This window comes from Sciurus carolinensis, chromosome 14 (assembly GCF_902686445.1).
Source record: "Sciurus carolinensis chromosome 14, mSciCar1.2, whole genome shotgun sequence".
Classification (NCBI taxonomy): Eukaryota; Metazoa; Chordata; class Mammalia; order Rodentia; family Sciuridae; genus Sciurus; species Sciurus carolinensis.
In genome coordinates, this window is record NC_062226.1 from 23115971 (window position 1) to 23138425 (window position 22455).

Genomic DNA, 22455 nt, shown 5'->3' on the forward strand with positions numbered 1-22455 from the left:
TTAGTATCACAGATGTATTTTATGATTCTCACGGCAACAAGCATCCTGCTTTGTTCCCATCTTACCATGATGAGCTAAGGCATGTTTTTAAAATGAGAGAATATGAAGCAATTTAATATGCTATTGTGAAGAAAAATGTGATATAGATCCAGCATCTGAGAGAAGGACTAAAACATTGTATTGCTCTTAATATTATCCGTGTCTTAGTGATTTCTGGAAGTAGTAGTTGAATTTATTCTGAATGAGCTTTTCCTGAAAGACTTTCAACATACCATTTCTTTTTGGTGAAAATGGCTTCCAGAAACACCGTGTGTGGGTGTATGTGTGTGTGTGTGTGTGTGTGTGTGTGTGTGTGTGTGTGTGTTATGTTTTATCTTGTCTTGTTCTCATCTCAGCTAGTGTGCCGTTACCGGATGAAAGAAATGATACCCTTGAATTGGAAAATCAGCAACGACTCATTAAGACATTGGAAACTATCACGAATCGACTAAAAAGGACCCTCAATAAAGAGCCCATGTATTCCTTCCAGCTTGCTTCAGAAATGCTTGTAGCTGACAGCAATTCATTGGAAACGGAAAGGGCTTTTCTCTTCTGCAGACCAGGCTCAGTGCTGAGAGGACGGATGTGTGGTAAGACTCTTCCCTGTGATCACAAATAGTCCGTGAACGTTGGATCCAAAGAGATGGGAAAAGTCATTTTATAACTGCACATAAAGGAATATTGAAATGAAACATATTGCTGTTATTGTGTGGTAGTACTACTATTTTGTCCCAAGATCTAAGCAATCACAGTTGGTCAGGGTGAGAGATCTATTTTAAGTGAGAAACTCAAATCTTATTTTTATTTATAGATTTTTAAATCTCACAGCTTTGAGAAGTAACTCTGATAATAGCAACTAATGGTTCTTGACCACTTCTGTATGCCAGATGAGAGCTGTCAGGTTTAATCCTGTTTAGAACCTCTAGGATGTACCATTACTATTAAGCACCTATTGCAGATGAGAAAACTGAAACCAGAGAGACTGAGAACTTCAACATTAAGACAAAAATGGTGTGGCAAAATTTCCCACTCAGCAAATTCCAAAGTCTTCACTTTTTTTAATTGAGACAAAATTCACATGACATGAAGTAAACTACTTTAAAGTGTGCAATTCAGTGGCATTATATTAGTATTTGCTACCATCACCTTCATTTTCAAAATATTCTCATCACCCGCAAAGGAGACCCTATACACATCAAGCAGTCAATCCCAGCTCTCCCTCCACCAAGTTCCTTAACCTTTAACCCCCCCCCGCCTTGTAGACTGCCACAATCTGGACAATCCAGCCTGTTTCCTAAAGAATCTTCCTCTAACTGATCTCGGTCCACTGAGCTGAACTAAAATGGCATGAGTCTTGTGCTTATCTCTCTGTGGACATGGCTCTCATGTCCAGTCCAGAAAACATTCTCCAGCAGTTCTTATCACCATTCCAAGAGCTCAGTTGGACTTTCCATACTGTCACAAATTCAGCCCATCAAAAGCACATTAAGATTGTCATTCTGAGCCTGCTCCGTTTTCCTCCCTGCCTGTGAGAAAAATCAGGAATTGCTTCTCATTTCTTACTGTGGTCCTCAGACCACCTGTGTCACCATTACCTAATGCATCTTTACTCAGGCCTACCCCAGAACTCATGGGTCCAACCCCTTGGGCATGGAGGCATAGGGGTCTGCATTTTTACAAATACCTAGATGATTATTAAACATTACATCTCAGAATTACCTTGGTACTACTTTCAACTGTCCTCTCTATAAACACTTTGATAGCAGTCTTTTCAGAGAGTCAAACCTTCCACTTTGGCCTCAGGATTTCTGAGACATTCCAGACTGCCAAGGAAGGAAAATTCTAAAACTGGCCTGTTTCCTTGGATCCCTTGGCTTTGAGGATGCTTCAGACTTGCCTACCATCAAGCCACCAGCAGGAACAAGGGTCACTTTAGTTTACCTGTTTCAGTCTCACTGCATTTGCCTGCTTTTGTGTCTCAGAGTGATACTGTAATAGACTAGTAGTAGGTTTCATAATTGGTAGCATTCAGCAGAACATTTAAGAAGATGCTTTATCTATCTCAAAGCCTCAGAGTAAACATTTATGGTTTTATCCTTTTCTTCTGGTGGTTTTCTCTTTGTTGGCTGTGTATTTCCATGATGATCTTGTTTATCAGAGCCCCATTTTTTCCCTTTCTCTAGTCCTCTTCCTCTTCTCTACTAGTTTTTTTCTATTTATTTATTGTTTTTTGAATTGGTGCTTTATAGATGTACATAAAGATGGAATCGACTGGTATATTCATTTATGTACATAGTATAATTTTGCACAATTCATTCCACACTTCCTCCTTTTTCCCATCCCTCCTTCCACTCCCTTAATCTCCTTCCACTAATCTTCCCTCTATTTTTGTGAGATCCACTCTCCCCTTTTTCTCTTAATTTACTCTAGATGCCACATGACAGAAAACATTTGACCTTTAACTTTCTGAGTCTGGTTTATTTCACTTAACATGATGTTCTCCAGGTTCATCCATTTACTGGCAAACACTATAATTCCATTCTTCTCTATGACTGAGTAAAACTCCATTGTGTATATATATATATATATACCACATTTTCTTAATCCATTCATCTGTTGACAGGCTCCTGAGTTGGTTCCATAACTTGGCTATTGTGAATTGGGCTGCTATAGACATTGATGTGACTATGTCACAACAGTGTGCTGATTTTAGCTCAGTATTGAAGAATGGTATAGCTGGGTCATATGGTGATTCCATTCATAGTCTGTTGAGGAATCTTCATACTGCTTTCCAGAGTGGTTGTAGTCCCACCAACGATGTAAAGTCTTAAGAGTTTTTACTCATACTTTAAAGCCCCATCATGGAAGCCCTAAACTTGGTCAATGAAAATTTCCATCTTTTCTCAAGAAAAACTGAAAAACTTGATACAACTGGCTTCAAGGAATGCACTCTAGAGGTTTACCTTGGGAGTAAACCTCTGACAGTAAAATAAACCTGTACCTGGAAGCCTGTGTTGCTACTTTTGTGTCTTGGGATAAAAGAGAACGAAGGTATCCCTGGCTGGAGTACTTCACTTAGTGTTTCTTGTCCGTTTTTCCACAGTCAATTGCCCTTTGGGGACCTATTATTCTCTGGAGCATTCTGCCTGTGAAAGCTGCCACATGGGATACTATCAAGATGAAGAAGGGCAACTCGAATGCAAGCTCTGTCCAGCTGGGACCTACACTGAATACCTCCATTCCAGAAGCATCTCTGAATGTAAAGGTAGAGACTTAGAGGCATTTTGACCCCCCTAAATTTTGTGTCCAGTTGTAGGGGAAGAAAGATTTCTTTACCCGTCACTTAGTTTATGACCGAAGTTCCTATAACAAAAGACAGATTAACAAGAGAAGAGCATACAAATTTATTTGATATAAGTCTTATGTGACATAGGAGCCTTCAGAAATGAAGACCAAAGAAACAAGGAAACCAGTGTTTGTTTATCCTGACTTCGATGAGGAAGTGGATAGTTGCAGAGAAGTCTGATTGGGCAAAGGGGTCTGACTTGATGGTAAACTGAGGGCACTTAGCCAAGACTGTTTGTGCAGGTTCTTCCCTGTGTCCTTGTGTCTTCAGAAATAAGGACATTCCTCTCCTCTGGTGTAGGTATAGGGTGGGCATCACTCACATAGGTAGGGCCTTAGGATCTGCTTCAGGAGAGAAGGGCAGGAGAAAGAGAGACCTTGCTGCTTTTATAGTTTTCTCAAATTTCTTCAACTTCAGATATTCAGGATGCCAAGATACCATATTCCAGAGTAGGGTGTTCTGAGTCCTGGTGCATCTCAGAAACCTAAATCGTGACTAGAGTGAAATAAAAAGCATGCCTGAAAGCAATTTTATTTATTTATTCTTTCTTTCTTTTAATTATAAAATATTACCTGAAAGTTTTCCCCATTATAAAGAAATCCACTTATCTTTCTTTTTGAAACTACTCTCCATTGTTCTAAGTTGAACTCCAATCCACCTTCACTGATTAGCCTGAATGTTTTGCTTAAATCTTCCATTAATTAGTGGAAAGGATTTCAATGACACTCAGTGATCAGTCAATTGATTTTTGTTAGAATAGTTATTTGATATGATGGAATCAATTCTTCATTCACTTGGAAATGAATTGCTCTAAGCATATATTGTTGCCACTAAAATATGCAATATTTTCCAAATATTTCTACTGTTCTTCTCAAGAAGAGCTCCTGTCGGAAACATTTTATTTTCATCATTAAGGTTACAAAAGATACACCTAACAAAGAATTTCAAAATTGTGCTTCTTTGCCATTGTTGCAAATGCAGGTGTGGATGTTTAATGAGAAATATGAACTCCAGTGTAGAGTTAGAAAATTGGAAATGCACTAAAAATATTAGCAATGCTGAAAATGAGAGTGATTTGGAGAACAGAGGGAGAAGGAAAGGGGTGGAAGAGCTCTCCATGTCCCTCATTCTGTCCTGTATTAAAATGCAGAAAACCCAGTCCTGCACAGAGCTAATTTTATGCAACTTAATATCATCATTATTAATCACATTACATTTTCTTTTTAGCTCAGTGTAAACAAGGCACCTACTCATCCAGTGGGCTTGAGACTTGTGAATCATGTCCACTGGGCACGTATCAGCCAGAATTCGGTTCCCGGAGCTGCCTCTCATGTCCAGAACTCACTTCGACTGTGAAAAGAGGAGCAGTGGACATTTCTGCTTGTGGAGGTTATCAAAGCTTTAGACACTGATCTTTCTCTAAACCTACCATTTTTTATTCTTGGGGGTGGAATATTTCAGCCAAACTATATGCCTACCATATGCAAAGGACACAAACAATCTGGAAAGCTCCTTTTGATTCAGCCAACAGCACTTACATATAAACACTGAGCTAGTGATATTAGGAATCCATAGAAGTATAAAAATTGGCAGCAGGCCTCAAATGATAATAATTATATGACTTCATGATGATATAAATACATCTAAATTAGGTATTTAGTTTCCTCATTTATAAAATGATATTCTGACTACTGTTCCTTAGAATTCTGAAATTAGATTCCTCTATGAAGTCTAACATGTCATTCCTTATGATGTGAAGGTTTCCTGAGTGGTGGTTCACTCCAGCTGCACTTTAAAAGCATGGGCACATTTACATAAGTATTTTAAAAATACTGAACCCCAACCTCCACTCCCAAAAATTCTGGCTTAACTTGTCTGGGGCAGAGCCTGGGCACTGATTCTCTTTTTAAGTTCCCCCAAGTGACCCTGAGTAAAATGGAGAGCCACTGATTTTTGTTCTCAGGTGTAAACAGAGAAGGCTGGAATACCCATAGCTGGACCATGTCATCAGAGCTTTGATTCAGTAGGTCTGGGAAGAGACCTGACAATTTGCATTTCTAACCAGTTTTCAGGTAATGCTGATGTTACTAGTCCAGGAGCCACATGTTGAGAACCACTGGCTTCAAGAGGACTACAATGATTAGCATTCCAATTTTTAAATATCTCTAACATCCCTACTGAATATAATTATCCAACACAAAATTCCTGAAAGTCTAAACAAAAATAAAAGATGAAGTCTTGGAATGACAGTGAATTAGGCCTGATGGTCATAGTCAACTGCTGCCAAAAACTCTCCAAAATCTGTGACTACTTTGCAAAGTCAATAATACAGGATTAAAAATAAAAAGCTGTTGTCCTGTCAATAAAAAAAAAGTTGTTGGTCTACCTCTGCTGCATCACTGAGGACAGAAAAAAAAAAAAAAAGCCTAAAAATTTTTAAATTGTTTGTCTTCCCCATTCTCTGAGCTTCTATGTAAAAGCCTAAGGTCTATGGCAACCTAAAGAACAAAAAACTCTTCCCTCATTGAATGACTAATATTTTTAAGAAGCCAACCCACTGCCTTCCACTTGTCTAAGCTACACAGAGACACAAGCACATACCTTCTACCCTCCTTTCACTCCAGCCACACGTACAGCCATATCCTATGAGAGACAGATTCCTGGAAACACAGCTGTGTGGGGAGCCTGTGTGTGGCAGGTGGGAGGGGTGTGTCCAGCTACATGTGGGAGATGTAGTCCTCACAAGTGCCATAGGGAGAAGGTAAAACGTACATTGAATTATAGGTTTTTATATACCCCTCTGTTTACATTATCTCGGCGTAGTAGGGTCATGGCAGATAAAAAATCTTAGACCTGAGTAATTAGGCAGGTAGTGTTCATCCTCCTAATATTTCACTGAAGAGTTGAGAAAGGAATTTTGCTAGGACCTCATTGAAACTCCTAAACCTTGTCTGTTGTGTAAAAACAGTCTTAAATTTATTTATTTAAAGTCGGGCAAAGATTCACATGATGGTTGATATAGTTCTGCTAGAGACCCTTTTATTTTGTTAATATACAAACTAATTTTGGAAGAAATTCTGCAGTAAAAAAAATTTGTCCCCACCCCAACTTACTCTAACCACAACTGAGATATTTTAGTGAAACAAGTTCATATTTGACAAAACTTTTCTAAATGAGGTTTGAGGTTTGTCTAACACCAAATTTGTAATTAAGCAGTTATGATTCCCAGAAAGTCTCTAAGGTTCTGGGAACTGCCCCCATTTCTCCTAATATTCTTAGCACAAATTCAACCATGGTTTGCCTGCCATTCCTGAGAACTGAGAGTAACAAACCTCAAGACCCCTGCGGTGCTGGATAAACACTATTTTACTTTAAATTTAAATATGCATGAGTTCTAAAATGGTCCCTCATGTATTTCTTTTGACTTTCATTTCCTTTCTTTTTCTTCCCCTTTCTTCCTCCCTTTTTCCTGTGTGTCTTTTTGTCTCTTTCCCTTTTATGTATTTCTGTATTGATTTATTTTTATGAGCACATTGTACAGCTTATTTTTTGATGTCACATTTTGCATTTTTAGCATGTGAAACATGAATTATTATTAATAAATATGCAATTATATGTGAGTATATTACTATGTTAAAGCTATATATTCTTTGTACATTTTACATTTTAAAATGACCTTACATTTTTTAATATTTACTTCTTAGGTCATTGAATAATCTTTGGTTTATCACTACAAACTCAAGAGTCTGAAATTTTGTATTTTTTTTTAAATAATTTTTGCCTGAGGAATAAGTCTCACAAGTGACTTCTTGTTGCTATTGTTAACATAGCCATAGGAGAAGGAAAGACTGTTTTTGAATCACAGTGACACAGCCTCTTATCCTCAACCTCCAGGATGAAGTTAAAAGTCAGGCTCAGGATGAGAGTCATTGACCTTTGACTCTGTCTTTGTAAAACTATTCATTTATTAATTTTGTATATACTCAAGGTTTACAAAATGATATTTTGATATGCATAGTGAAATGCTAACTATGTCTATCAGATTAGCATCCCATTATCTCATGTAGTTTTTCCCTTCTCTGTGTAGTAAGAACACCTGAAGCTGGTGCTATGGCACATGCCTGTAATCCCAGCTACTAGGGAGGCAGAGGTAGGAGGATATCAAGGTCAAGACCAGCCTCAGAAACTTAGCAAGACTCTGCCTCAAAATAAAATTAAAAGGCTGACAGCAGGTGTAGCTCAGTGGTAGAACACCCCTGGGTTCAATCCCCATACCAAAAAAAAAATCCCAAACAAATAAGTAAATAAATAAGACCTAAAATCTACTCCATTAGCACATTTTTAGTATACAATACAATATTATTAATTGTAGTCAAGAAACACACTTATAGGGCAAAAGGTGTTTATCCAGGGATGTACATGTTCTTAAAACTGTAAAAAACAGTACTTGTGGGATAATGTTTTCCCTCAGTCATTTCAATGTGCGATTTTTAATTTGCTTTTTTTTTTTTTTTTTCTTTTTTTTTTTTTTTATTATAAAATTGTAAACAAATGGGATACATGTTGTTTCTCTGTCTGTACATGGCGTAAAGGCATACCATTTGTGTAATCATAAATCTACATAGGGTAATGTTGTTTGATTCATTCTGCCATTTTTTCCCCTTCCCCCCCTCCCCTCCCACCCTTCCCCTCCATCTATACAGTCCTTCCTTCCTCCATTCCTGCCCCCCTCCCTAAACACCAACTCCAACCCCAACACTAACCCTTCCCACCCCCCATTATGTGTCATCATCCACTTATTAGCGATATCATTCTTCCTTTGGTTTTTTGAGATTGGCTTATCTCACTTAGCATGATATTCTCCAGTTTCATCCATTTGCCTGCAAATGCCATAATTTTATCATTCTTTGTGGCTGAGTAATATTCCATTGTATATATATACCACATTTTCTTTATCCATTCATCAATTGAAGGACATCTAGGTTGGTTCCACAATCTGGCTATTGTGAACTGAGCAGCTATGAACATTGATGTGGCTGTATCTCTGTAATATGCTGATTTTAAGTCCTTTGGGTATAGGCCAAGGAGTGGGATAGCTGGGTCAAATGGTGTTTCCATTCCAAGTTTTCTAAGGAATCTCCACACTGCTTTCCAGAGTGGCTGCACTAATTTGCAGCCCCACCAGCAATGTAAGAGTGTACCTTTCTCCCCACATCCTCGCCAACACCTGTTGTTGGTTGTATTCTTGATAATTGCCATTCTAATTGGGGTGAGATGGAATCTTAGGGTGGTTTTGATTTGCATTTCTCTTATTACTAGAGATGTTGAACATTTTTCCATATGTTTGTTGATTGCTTGTATATCTTCTTCTGTGAAGTGTCTATTCATTTCCTTAGCCCATTTGTCGATTGGATTATTTACATTCTTGGTGTAGAGTTTTTTGAGTTCTTTATAGATTCTGGAGATTAGCGCTCTATCTGAAGTATGATTGGCAAAGATTTTCTCCCACTCTGTAGGCTCTTTCTTTGCATTGCTGATAGTTTCCTTTGCTGAGAGAAAGTTTTTTAGTTTGAATCTATCCCAGTTATTAATTCTTGCTTTTATTTCTTGTGCTATGGGAGTCCTGTTGAGGAAGTCTGGTCCTAAGCCGACATGTTGAAGCTCTGGACCTACTTTTTCTTCTATAAGATGCAAGGTCTCTGGTCTGATTCCGAGATCCTTAATCCATTTTGAGTTTAGTTTCGTGCATGGTGAGAGATATGGGTTTAGTTTCATTCTGTTGCATATGGATTTCCAATTCTCCCAGCACCATTTGTTGAAGAGGCTATCTTTTCTCCATTGCATATTTTTGGCCCCTTTGTCTAGTATGAGAAAATTGTATTTATTTGGGTTTGTGTCCGTGTCCTCTATTCTGTACCATTGATCCACCTTTCTATTTTGGTACCAATACCATGCCGTTTTTGTTACTATTGCTTTGTAGTAGAGTTGAAGATCTGGTATTGCGATACCCCCTGCTTCACTCTTTCTGCCAAGGATTGCTTTAGCTATTCTGGGTTTTTTATTCTTCCAGATGAATTTCATAATTGCTTGCTCTATTTCTGTAAGGTACATCATTGGGATTTTAATTGGAATTGCATTGAATCTGTATAGCACTTTTGGTAGTATGGCCATTTTGACAATATTAATTCTTCCTATCCAAGAACATGGGAGATCTTTCCATCTTCTAAGGTTTTCTTGAATTTCTTTCTTTAGTGTTCTGTAGTTCTCATTGTAGAGGTCTTTCACCTCTTTTGTGAGATTGATTCCCAAATACTTTATTTTTTTCGAAGCTATTGTGAATGGGGTAGTTTTCCTAATTTCTCTTTCTGAAGATTCATCGCTTATATATAAAAATGCCTTCGATTTATGTGCATTGATCTTATATCCCGCTACTTTACTGAATTCACTTATGAGATCTAAAAGTTTTCTGGTGGAATTTCCTGGTTCCTCTAAGTATACCATCATATCATCAGCAAATAGGGATAGTTTGAGTTCTTCTTTTCCTATTCGTATCCCTTTAATTTCTTTGGTCTGTCTAATTGCTCTGGCTAGAGTTTCAAGGACGATATTGAATAGAAGTGGTGAAAGAGGGCATCCCTGCCTTGTTCCAGTTTTTAGAGGGAATGTTTTCAGTTTTTCACCATTTAGAATGATATTAGCAATGGGTTTAGCGTAGATGGCCTTTACAATGTTAAGGAATGTTCCCACTATCCCTATTTTTTCTAGTGTTTTGAGCATGAAGGGGTGCTGTATTTTATCAAATGCTTTTTCTGCATCTATCGAAATAATCATGTGATTCTTGACTTTAAGTCTATTGATATGGTGAATGACATTTATTGATTTTCTGATGTTGAACCAACCTTGCATCCCTGGGATGAAACCCACTTGATCATGGTGCACTATCTTTTTAATATGTTTTTGTATGCGATTTGCTAAAATTTTGTTTAGAATTTTTGCGTCGATGTTCATTAAGGATATTGGTCTGAAATTTTCTTTCCTCGATGTGTCTCTGTCTGGTTTAGGAATCAGGGTAATATTGGCTTCATAGAATGAGTTTGGGAGAGTTCCCTCCTCTTCTATTTTCTGGAATACTTTGAGAAGTATTGGAATGAGTTCTTCTTTAAAAGTTTTGTAGAACTCGGCTGAGAACCCATCTGGTCCTGGACTTTTCTTTGTTGGTAGGCTTTTGATGACTTCTTCTATTTCATTACTTGAAATTGGTCTATTTAAATTGTGTATGTCCTCCTCGTTCAGTTTAGGCAATTCATATGTCTCTAGAAACCTGTTGATGTCTTCGAAATTTTCTATTTTGTTGGAGTATAGGTTTTCAAAATAGCTTCTAATTATGTTTTGTATTTCGGTCGTGTCTGTTGTGATATTTCCTTGTTCATTCCGAATTTTAGTGATTTGGGTTTTCTCTCGTCTTCTCTTTGTTAGTGTGGCTAAAGGTTTATCAATTTTGTTTATTTTTTCGAAGAACCAACTATTTATTTTGTCAATTTTTTGTATTGTTTCTTTCGTTTCAATTTCGTTGATTTCAGCTCTCAGTTTGACTATTTCCTGTCTTCTACTACTTTTGGTGTTGGTCTGTTCTTCTTTTTCTAGGGCTTTGAGCTGTAGTGTTAGGTCATTTATTTTTTGAGTTTTACTTCTTTTATTAAATGCGCTCCATGAAATAAATCTTCCTCTAAGTACCGCTTTCATAGTGTCCCAGAGATTTTGATATGTTGTTTCTTTGTTCTCGTTTACCTCTAAGAATTTTTTAATTTCCTTCCTAATATCTTCTGTTATCCATTCATCATATAGTAGCATATTGTTTAATCTCCAGGTGTTGGAGTAGTTTCTGTTTTTTACTCTTTCATTAATTTGTAACTTCAATCCATTATGATCTGATAGAATACAAGGTAGTGTCTCTATCTTCTTGTATTTGCTGACATTAGCTTTGTGGCATAATATATGATCTATTTTAGAGAAGGATCCATGTGCTGCTGAGAAGAAAGTGTATTCGCTCTTGGTTGGATGGTATATTCTATAAATGTCTGTTAAGTCTAAATTATTGATTGTGTTATTGAGATCTATGGTTTCTTTGTTCAATTTTTGTTTGGAAGATCTGTCCAGTGGTGAAAGAGGCGTGTTAAAATCACCTAGTATTATTGTGTTATGGTCTATTTGGTTTCTAAAATTGAGAAGGATTTGTTTAACATACATGGATGAGCCACTGTTTGGGGCATAGATGTTTATGATTGTTATATCTTGCTGATTTATGCTTCCCTTAAGCAGTATGAAATGTCCTTCTTTATCCCTTCTAACTAACATTGGCTTGAAGTCCACATTATCTGAAATGAGGATGGATACTCCAGCTTTTTTGCTGAGCCCATGTGCATGGTATGTTTTTCCCCATCCTTTCACCTTTAGTCTATGGGTATCTCTTTCTATGAGGTGAGTCTCTTGCAGGCAACATATTGTTGGATCTTTCTTTTTAATCCAATCTGCCAGTCTATGTCTTTTGATTGATGAATTCAGGCCATTAACATTCAGGGTTATTATTGAGATATGATTTGTATTCCCAGTCATTTGGTTCATATTTAAAATTTTTGACACATCTTGGTTCCTCCTTTATTTGACAGTTCCTTTAGGATAATTCCTCCCTTTGCTGATTTGCTTCTTTGTTTTTTATCTCTTCCTCATGAAATATTTTGCTGAGAATGTTCTGTAATGCTGGCTTTCTTTTTGTAAATTCTTTTAGCTTTTGTTTATCGTGGAATGATCTTATTTCATCGTCAAATTTGAAGGTAAGTTTTGCTGGGTATAAGATTCTTGGCTGGCATCCATTTTCTTTCAGAGCTTGAAAAATGTTGTTCCAGGCCCTTCTAGCTTTTAGGGTCTGGATTGAAAAATCTGCTGATATCCGTATTGGCTTCCCCCTGAATGTAATTTGGTTCTTTTCTCTCACAGCCTTTAAAATTCTGTCTTTATTTTGTATGTTAGGTATTTTCATTATAATGTGCCTTGGTGTGGGTCTGTTGTAATTTTGTGTATTTGGAGTCCTATAAGCCTCTTGGACTTGATTTTCCATTTCATTCTTCAGATTTGGGAAATTTTCTGATATTATTTCTTCAAATAGATTGTTCATTCCTTTGGTTTGTTTCTCTAAACCTTCCTCAATCCCAATAATTCTCAAATTTGGCCTTTTCATGATATCCCATAGTTCTTGGAGATTCTGTTCATGATTTCTCACCATCTTCTCTGTTTGTTCAACTTTGTTTTCGAGGTTAAATATTTTGTCTTCAATATCTGAAGTTCTGTCTTCCAGCTGTTCTATCCTATTGGTTATGCTTTCTAGGGAGTTCTTAATTTGGTTTATTGTTTCCTTCATTTCAAGGATTTCTGTTTGGTTTTTTTTCAATATCTCTAACTCTTTATTGAAATGATCTTTTGCTTCCTGAATTTGCTCTGTTAACTGTCGATTGGTGCGATCGTTCAATGCCTGCATTTGCTCTTTCATCTCATCGTTTGCTTCCCTAATCATTTTAATTATGTACATTCTGAACTCCCTTTCTGTCATTTCTTCTGCCATGCTGTCGTTGGATTTTATTGATGTAACATCTAGATTTGTTTGGGGTATTTTCTTCCCTTGTTTTCTCATATTGTTCAGGGATCAGTGGGTCATTAAGATATTGCAGATTTCCTCTATCAACTTATAATGTCCCTGAAGATTGCTAGTATATCCCCTCTTATCCTTCAGTAGCCTGAAGTCTTGGAGGAGGTTGATAATGTAGAGCTCCACGAAGAAGCTGCCTCTCTAGGTGTGGTAACCCTCAGGTGGCGTATATTCCCTGCTAGTGGGCGGAGGTGCCTCCACTTGTTGACCAATGGTCATCCAATGGGGAAGTAGACTGTGGGCTGAGGCAAGGCCTGTTTGTGCCTATGTCTCTGGCTTTACCGTCCCTGTGGGAAAACCTCCCCCGGCCGGGAAGAGTCACTAGGTGGGGACGTCTCGCTAGTCAGTTGCCCTCCTAGAGGTTCCCCTCAATCTACAACTACCTCCTGGGCTGGGCTGTCTTCTTCTGCAACGATCCCAGGGGCCCGGACCTACGTCCTGGGCCTGGGAGCCTCACCCTTCGCAGGCGAGTCTCCTTAGGCTGCCTCTCCCAGAGAATCTGCCCGCAGCCCTGGAAACTTTGCTCCGCCCCTAGGCGTGTCTCTGTGCGGCTCTTCCAGCAAGAAGCCACCTAGCTCCTGGGACCCTGCTCTGCACCAATCGCCTGGCTATGCAGCCCCTCCCCTGAGCCACCACCTGGAGCCCCGTACAATAGCTCGGAGACACAGAGACCCGCCACACACCTCCTCCTCCGGACAGCCGCCCGGTTTCCGACGCAGTCACTAGGAATCCAAACAACTCACTTCGGGTCTCCTCCTCCCGCCAACCACCCGTAGCCCTAGGCAGTCACTCCAAGTCCAAGTGACCCGCCCTGTTCCTCCTCCTCCTCCTTGGGGTAGCCCCCCAGGTGTTCAGGAACGGTGGCTCCGAGACCAGGTGACTCACCACGCTCCTCCTCCAGGCAGGCCACCGGTGTTCAGGAGCGGTTGCTTTTAGTCCAATCAGCTCACCACTCGCCTCCTCCTCTGGCAACCGCCTGTGGTTCTGATGCAGTCACTCCCAGGCTAAGCGTCCCACCGCTCTCCTCCTCCAGGCAGGCCACCAGTGTTCTGGAGCAGCTGCTCCGAGTTCAAACAGCTCGTCACGCAGCTCCTCCTTTGGCAACCGCCCGCAGCTCTGATGCAGTCACTCCCAGGTCAAGCAACACGCCGCGCTCCTCCTCCTCCTCTGGGCAACCTCCCGGCACTCAGGAGCGCTCACTCTGGGTTCAAACAGTTTACCACGCAGCTCCTCTTCTGGCAACCGCCTGTGGTTCTGATGCAGTCACTCCCAGACCAAGCGTCCCGCAGCGCTCCTCCTCTTCCTCCGGGCAGTCCCCCGGCGCTCAGGAGCGCCCACTCTGAGTTCAAACAGCTCACCACGCAGCTCCTCCTCTGGCAACCGCCCGTGGCTCTGATGCAGTCACTCCTAGACCCAAGTGACCCGCCGGGCCTCTCCTCCTCCTCCGGGGAATCCCCCGGTGTTCGGAAGCGGTCACTCTGGGTCCAAACAGCTCGCCACGCAGCTCCTCCCCAGGCAGCCACCCGGAGCCCCAGCGGCTGCTCGAGTCCAAGCGCTATGCTGAGCCGCCTCCTCTACGATGATCCTAGTTGTCCGTGTTTACCGCTCCAGCGGGGGGAGGGGCGTCTCGCCGAGCAACTCCACTTCACAAATTCCCTGCGTTACGGGGCTACCGCCCCATCCGGGACGCCTCCCCAACAGGAGAGACTCACCCGGCAGCTTTGAGTTGGTCCCAAGTCTCTCACTATCTCCTCTTTTGAATCTTGCGTCCTGGAGCAGCGTGAAATGCAGCCGCCCTCTAGTCCGCCATCTTGCCTCTAATTTGATTTTAATATCTTTTCTTGTATTAAGTAAAATTTCTCCCCTTTTCTCATGACATTAGTCCATCAGGACTTACACACTGTGTGCTCAGTACTGCATCATGTACTATATAGTACTATCATGTAGACATGTATGCTTAAACATGCATATGTTATATATGTTTACTGAATATATAAGTACTGATGCTTCTTGGTTTACAATAGATTTTCCTCCCATGGTAAACTGAAAATACTGTAAGTGAAAGATACACTTTACACACCTCACCTACCAAACATCACAGCTTAGCGACACATACACTTTGAGATTTGGTGGTTCTCCCTCACAGTCGTGTGGCTGACTGGGAGCTGCTTTCATGAGACAGTATTGTATCCCAAATGGCAAGCCCAGCAAAAGACCAAATTTCAAAATTAGGAATATGGTTTCTATTGCTTCCATCATCATAAAGTCAAAAACTCAAACTGTATTAAATCAGAGATTATCTGTAATGCATAAACCCAAATGAACCACTCCTTGAAAGTAGATTTCTGGAATATAATTTCAACTACTTTTCATATGTAGATTTATTTTACCATTTCTATGCCAAAAAGTAGAGATATCAGCATAATGTGTGTGTTGGTTATTTTGAGAATCCAACAGTCTTATTTATTTGAATCTTTTTTTTTTTTTTTTGAGGGGTTATAACCTGGAATTGAACTCAGGAGTACTAGACTACTGAGCCACATTCCCCAGCCCTATTTTGTATTTTATTTAGAGACAGGGTCTCACTTTACTACTATATCTTTGTATAATTTTGGCATTTTTTCAGTACTCAGAGGCATAATCAATTAAGAATCTGAATGCTTTGACATTCTTAAAACAAACATTTTTACTAATTTGTGTTTTGCCTGTTAATCTTTAACTGCTTTCATTAAACAATTTTTATTTCTTCTTATGATGAATTAATGTAAGGTAATGGATCTATCTACAAATATAGCTGTAGTATAATCACAGATGTCAATAATTAATATTTTCATTTTACTTGACATTTTGTAAATAATATAAATTATAATTTGATTTTTTTCTTTGACCAAGGTTTTTCAGGGAAGGTTAGCTTAAAATGTATAAATGATTAGAATATGTACCTGTTTCCTAAAGCTTTTGCTGTCAACTTTTATTTTCATCTATTTATGGTCAAAAAGTTTATACTGTACATTTATTTATCATTTTTAAAAAATTATTGAAATTTTCTTTTTGGCTCAGCATATCTAAAAATAATTAAACACCTCATTAAAATGTTATCACAATAGAATAAGAATATAATGTATGTTCTTAATTCAGTCTTATCAATTGTAAGTTCTCTGTGTCCTTATTGATTGCCTATTGAATCTTAGAGAATCCAAGGAAAGTATTAAAATCTTCAATGAAAAATGCATTTCTGAAATTTCCCCTGTGGGACATAGATTTTATTTCATGTATTTTAGTGCTGTTATTTGCTGACAAAACTATATCATGACTAATTTATATTCCTTGTGAATTTTGTAATTAAAAGTAACCATTTTCTTCCTCTTTGGATGCCATCTGGCTTGAATTGAACTTTTTCATATCTTTAATATACAAAATAACCACAAAAGATCTCCCACAATAATAACAGACAATTATATAGGAAAAGTACAATTTACAATAAATATTTTAAAAGAGCAACTTCATTTATCAGCAAAGTACAAGTTAAAATAATAATACAATTCCATTTTCACCTTCAAATTGAAAGGGAAATTTAAATAATCACTATCAATGCTAACAAACATGCAGTGTGAAGAGCAATTTCATATATTGTTGATGCAAGTATAAGTTGGAACTCTTTTTTCTAAAATGATTTGGCATTATACATCAACAGCTTTAGATTTTTTCATATTTTTAGACCCAACTATTTAACTTCTCAAATTCAGGTATTCAAAGTCAACTACTCAAGTTCAACTGCTATCCCAAGGAAATAATCTGGACTATACACAAAGATTTATGAAGAAAATTTCAATATTATTTATTATCACGAACAAGTGAAAGCAAACTAAATGTCCAATAGTGAAGGAAATGTTAGATCAATTATGGGCTGCCAAAGGGATGCAAAGTTATTTAATGGTCTGGGGAATGATTTGGAAAAAAGTTTGTGATATGATGATAAATGGAAAAAACAGAATACACTATCCCATGGCCAATTTAATCTTTATTAAATGAATGTATGTTATTAAAGACAGGAGAAAACATAGCAAGCCATTTCTCTTGGGGGACAAGATGGTATGGGTATTAAAATGTGAAGGGATTATATCAATATAGTATTTCAGTAACTTTCTTACTGGTTTTGGTTTTCTTAAGGCAGTTCTTTAGAATGTAGAGTGTGTTGCTCTATATGCATAAATGGCTTGATTTTCTTTTGCAGTACCTTGTCCAGTAGGTGAATTCTCTCGTTCTGGGTTAATGCCCTGTTATCCATGCCCTCGAGACTATTACCAACCTGATCCAGGGAAATCTTTCTGTCTGTCTTGTCCTTTCTATGGAACTACAACTATCACCGGTGCCAGATCCATCACAGATTGTTCAAGTAAGTTGACATGCTTTATTTCTTACAATTCTCATGTTGGAGATTTCCTTTTGTTTGTCTCTGTGGTTGCTTCAGTTTTGAATATCACTATTTTCAGTGAATTTTGGTATCTAGAGTTGTTAAATTGTCCTTTTAAGAGCTTTCGATGGCAATGGCTCAAAGAGTCATTTTGGAAATGTTGAACTTGGTACCTTCCAAATGTCTTAGAGTCTAGGATTTAATGGCACACCATCCATCTCCATAGTCTCCTGTTTAATATTCTGATAACCAGAATCTTAACCAGAGTATTTAGATAGAGTCTACTTGCTGTCAATACCTACCACACACTGACATCTTTTTCTAATGTTTTCCTGTTAATTTTGTTAGGTTTTAGTTCAACTTTCTCAGCAGCAGAGGAAAGCATAGTGCATCTTACCTCTCCTGGACATACACAAAAGAAGTATGAAGTCGGCAGTCAGGCAAGTCCATTTTCTTTTCTTTCTTAAAATTTTTATTAGTGAATCATAATTCTGTATAATAGTGGGATGTGTTTCATAGTCTTACGTGAGCACAATATTATTTGATTAATTTCATTCAACACGTCCATTTTCTACATATAAAATGTTCTGTAGTGGAATGTTGGAAAATAATTTGTCTTTTTGCATGTCACAGGGAGGGAAACCCTTGGGGTAAAAACTTGAAATAATCAGACTCATGAGTACTATTGTTTACTCATGACTCTTAATAAGAACTTTCAAAAAGTGCAATACTAGATGTCCTAAGTACCAAAAATGGGAGTTCTTCCCAGAAATGTCTGCTCAAGAATGTGTAGATGTGGGAGCCTCCTGATTCACTAATAATTAACACTGGCCATAAGCAGAGCCCATCATTTGAAAAGGGGTGTTTGGTTTAGCCAAACGCCTTTTCTGAAATACAGGAAGAATTACTCAACTTTCATGAAAAACTATTTACTTATTTTTGCAACAAAAAAAATCATTTCTTGGAATAAGATTTGAGTTTAAACAATTAAGAAACATAACTCATGAGCATAACTAAACCAATTGCTTTCCATATTTGTTAAAGTCTAGTTGTTAAATCTGATTGTTTTAGGAGATTCTACCATTATTCTCAGTTCACTTTGCCCAATGTCATGAGTTCCTTGATATTTGTTTTTATGGGATAGCAAGATTATATTCCTTATTTCAGCTTCCTACAGCCTAGTCCAAACATAATGATTTGTTAGGGTTACATAAGTCATGTTGACTAAGCCTATTGGACACAGAAATTTACAGGAACCCCTAAAGCAGGGCTTCTCAAACCTAGAGGCATAATAGAGATCTGCTGACCAACTTTTAAAACTAATGACATACAGATACCACTCCCAGAGGTTCTGATTTATCTGTCTTGTGTTGGGGTTCTGTCTTTCGTGTATTTAAAGAACAACTTAAATGGATTCTAATGTGTAGCCAGCATTTAGGAACACTACTTGGGTTTATCAGAACATCATTCAAGAATGAAAATATTGAGCCAGGTACAATGACACACATCTGTAATCCCAGAAGCTCAGGAGGCTGAGGCAGGAAGATCGAGAGTTCAAAGCCAGCCTCAGCAACTTAACAAGACCCTAGGCAATTCAGTGAGACCCAGTCTCTAAATAAAATACAAAAAAGAACTGGCAATGTGGCTCAGTGATTAAGTGCACCTGAGTTCAATTCCTGGTACCAAAAATAAAAAAATTTTTAAAAAGAATAAAAATATTCTTTATGCTTATACACCACAATTATTCAAGTAGCTGTCCAACTAGCTTGAGTGAACTCACCTGGATGTAGGAACCAGTCATCTGTATTGCAACCTCCTGATTCCCTAGTCAGGATTGCTCTGAACTGAACAAAGAGAACATTATGTCTCTGATAGATTTCTTTTCCATTTGGTAGGTTTTCCACGAATGCTTCCTAAAACCTTGTCACAATGGCGGAACCTGCCAACAACTTGGGCATGGTTATGTTTGTCTCTGTCCACCTGGGTACACAGGTAATGTAAAGGAATGCAAATATTAATCTATTTTATGTGAAATCATTGTGTTATAGAGAGTCAAACTTTGGAATATTAAATATGTATTGTGTAAGATACATCAGACCTATCAGTACAAAAACTTTGGCCAAATGAGATAAACCAATAGGTGCCCAAAGTAAATATACCCCACAAATTAGTTTTCTTTGCACACTTTGGAAGAAGAATAAGGAATTATCTTCTTAATGAAAAATGCACATCATAACTCATAATTTAAATTGGAACACCATTCCAGAAACTATGTCCAAGGCGTCATTCTAACACAAATTAAATGCATGACACTCAACATAGAACAGATTGTCCAGCATAATTAGTTTCAAACAAACCCATAGTGTCATGTATTGCTCACTAATGCTGGAAGGTCTTGTAAATGACCATGATTTGTTGCTTTGCTTCTATCTTTCTGGAAGCTGTGCTTAGAAAAACAATATGGCTTTGGACTTGATTATGTAGAAATTCTATAAGAATTATGTTTTCTTACATTTTGGTTCAAATTATAGCTAAGTCCAGAAAGATACTATTTAAGGGAGAAGGAATTAGATCTTAAAATAACGAATAATTTAAAATAATTCTGTTCTATTGAGAGAGTTTTCTGCATTTAAAAAAATCAAAAATTTTTAATGAGAAAAATGGTGTTTAAGTAAAAGGATTCACCACACAATAGCAAAGCAAAGTTGGAAAACAAAATAGAGCCAAGAGCTAGCAAAAATATTGGCATTCTACTTATTACAGCAGGCTTCGGGGGGGGTAGTATAAAAATTGTTGGCTTGCACATCAATGTTCATAGCTACTCAATTCACAATAGCCAGATTGTAGAACCAACCTAGATGTCCTTCAATTGATGAATGGATAAAGAAACTGTGGTATATATATATATATATATATATATATATATATATATATATATATATATACAATGGAATATTACTCAGCTATAAAGAATGATAAAATTATGGCATTTGTAGGCAAATGGATGAAATTGGAGAATATCATGCTAAGTGAGATAAGCCAATCTCAAAAAACCAAAGGACGAATGATCTCACTGATAAGCGGATGGTGACACATAACTGGGGGTGGGAGGGGGGCAAGAATGGAGGAAGGAGGGACTGTATAGAGGGAAAAGAGTGGTGGGAGGGGTGGGGGGAAGGAAAAAATAACAGAATGAATCAAACATCATTACCCTATGTAAATGTATGAATATGCAAATTGTACGCCGTTACTCCATGTACAAACAGAAACAACATGTATCCCATTTGTTTATAATAAAAATAAATTTTAAAAAAATTGTTGGCCTGGCCTGGTATGGTGACACATACCTGTAATCCCAGGTAATCCCAGGGACCCAGGAGGCTGAGGTAGGAGGATCAAAAGTTCCAGACTAGCCTGGGCAACTTAGTGAGATCCTGTCTCAAAATAAAAGAGGGCTGAAGGTATAGCTCAGGGGTGAAGAACCCCTGGTTTCAATCTCCAGTACCAAGAAAAAAGAATTTGGGGCCTCATGTTCCATAGGAAATAATAGATCTTGTTGAGACTTTTGTAGATAAGTGGTGATTGAGAGACTTTTGTAGATAAGTGGGTCTCAAATATTAATGTGCACCAGAATCATCTAGAAGGCTGGCTAAAATCTAGGTAGCTAAACCCCAGAGTTTCCAGTGGTCCCAGAATTTCTGGTTCAGTAAGTCTGGGATACAGCTTGAGAATTTGCACATCTGTACATTTCCAGGTAGTACTGATGCTAGCGGTCCGCATTTTGAGACCCTAGGAATAGAGGAAGAGCTAGCCCATAGAGAGCCTGTGTGCACCCTATGGGAAGATGCAGCCCGCTCCAGAGCACCTGGCATGTGAGCTGAGGTCTGGCAGGATTTAGCTCCATCTCCACCCCTCAGCCAGGTGACCTTGGTAGCAAGTACATAGGACTTCATATTTTTCACTTTGGAATTAACATAAATCCTGACTCTGGTTTATATTTCAAGCTTCCCTCCTCCCCTCCCTCAACCCACTTCTGATTCAGAATCTTTTGCTATCTACTATACCAGGTAACTTAAACACATTGAGAGAGGTAGTGCTTCCCTTGAATACTTCACTAGATGGCAGCCCTTTCTATCCCCCGGCCCCATAAATTTAGATTATTGAGACAGTAACCTTTAAAGGATCATGCTTCTGTTTCTGTTAATCCCTCTCCTTGGTTGTCCTTCAGCATTTGGTTTGCATTTTAGGTTTAAAATGTGAAACAGACATTGATGAATGCAGCTCACTGCCTTGCCAAAACAGTGGAATTTGTAAAGACCAAGTTGGGGAATTCATCTGTGAGTGTCCATCAGGTTACACAGGTAAGAGAAATGTCCTTTTTTTAAAGCATAAACCTTGGAATCAGGAAGATTTCATCACTGAGGTAAATTTAAAATGTATTATTCAAATATATTAAGAAGGTATAAATATACTGAAGAGGAACATTTTCTTTTCTTGCTATATAATGGGAAAGTGTTTCATTATGCTGTTATATGAGGAGAGTCAGATATCAATTTGACAGTCTGGAATTGCTTAGGGTTTATAAAACAGGTAGACCTAGTCCCATCTTTGTGAACTAGATGGATAACCTTGAATGAGTTGCTTAACTTCTCTGAATCTGTTTTTCATATGTAAAGATGTAAGTCAGGAAATGAAAGGAATTATGTAGCAGATCCTTCTCTAGCACTTTACTAAATTTATGTAGTATGTGTTATTTCTGGGTGTTGTATCTGTGTGCATATTTGAGTATGTGTGGATAGAATTATTTCTGTCTGGACTTTGGGCACTTGCATTATTATGAACCAATTCATCTCTCCTTTTAACTTAAATGAATGCATTTTTTTTGTTTTATTCTTTTTAGCTATACATGACAGTAGAATCTAGTTTGATAAATTTATACATATTTATACATATTCT

General features: G+C 38.1%; 1 protein-coding gene across 1 annotated transcript in view; it reads left to right on the top strand.

Moving 5' to 3' along the window:
* The window catches only part of Svep1 (sushi, von Willebrand factor type A, EGF and pentraxin domain containing 1), a 200233-nt gene that overhangs the window by 104542 nt on the left and 73236 nt on the right, over positions 1-22455 (top strand). The window contains exons 16-22 of the mRNA XM_047525742.1: positions 396-629; positions 3143-3304; positions 4613-4774; positions 17320-17481; positions 17848-17939; positions 19395-19491; positions 21747-21860. Of these exons, the coding sequence (XP_047381698.1) occupies positions 396-629; positions 3143-3304; positions 4613-4774; positions 17320-17481; positions 17848-17939; positions 19395-19491; positions 21747-21860 (1023 nt within the window). The remainder of the gene's footprint in view (positions 1-395; positions 630-3142; positions 3305-4612; positions 4775-17319; positions 17482-17847; positions 17940-19394; positions 19492-21746; positions 21861-22455) is intronic.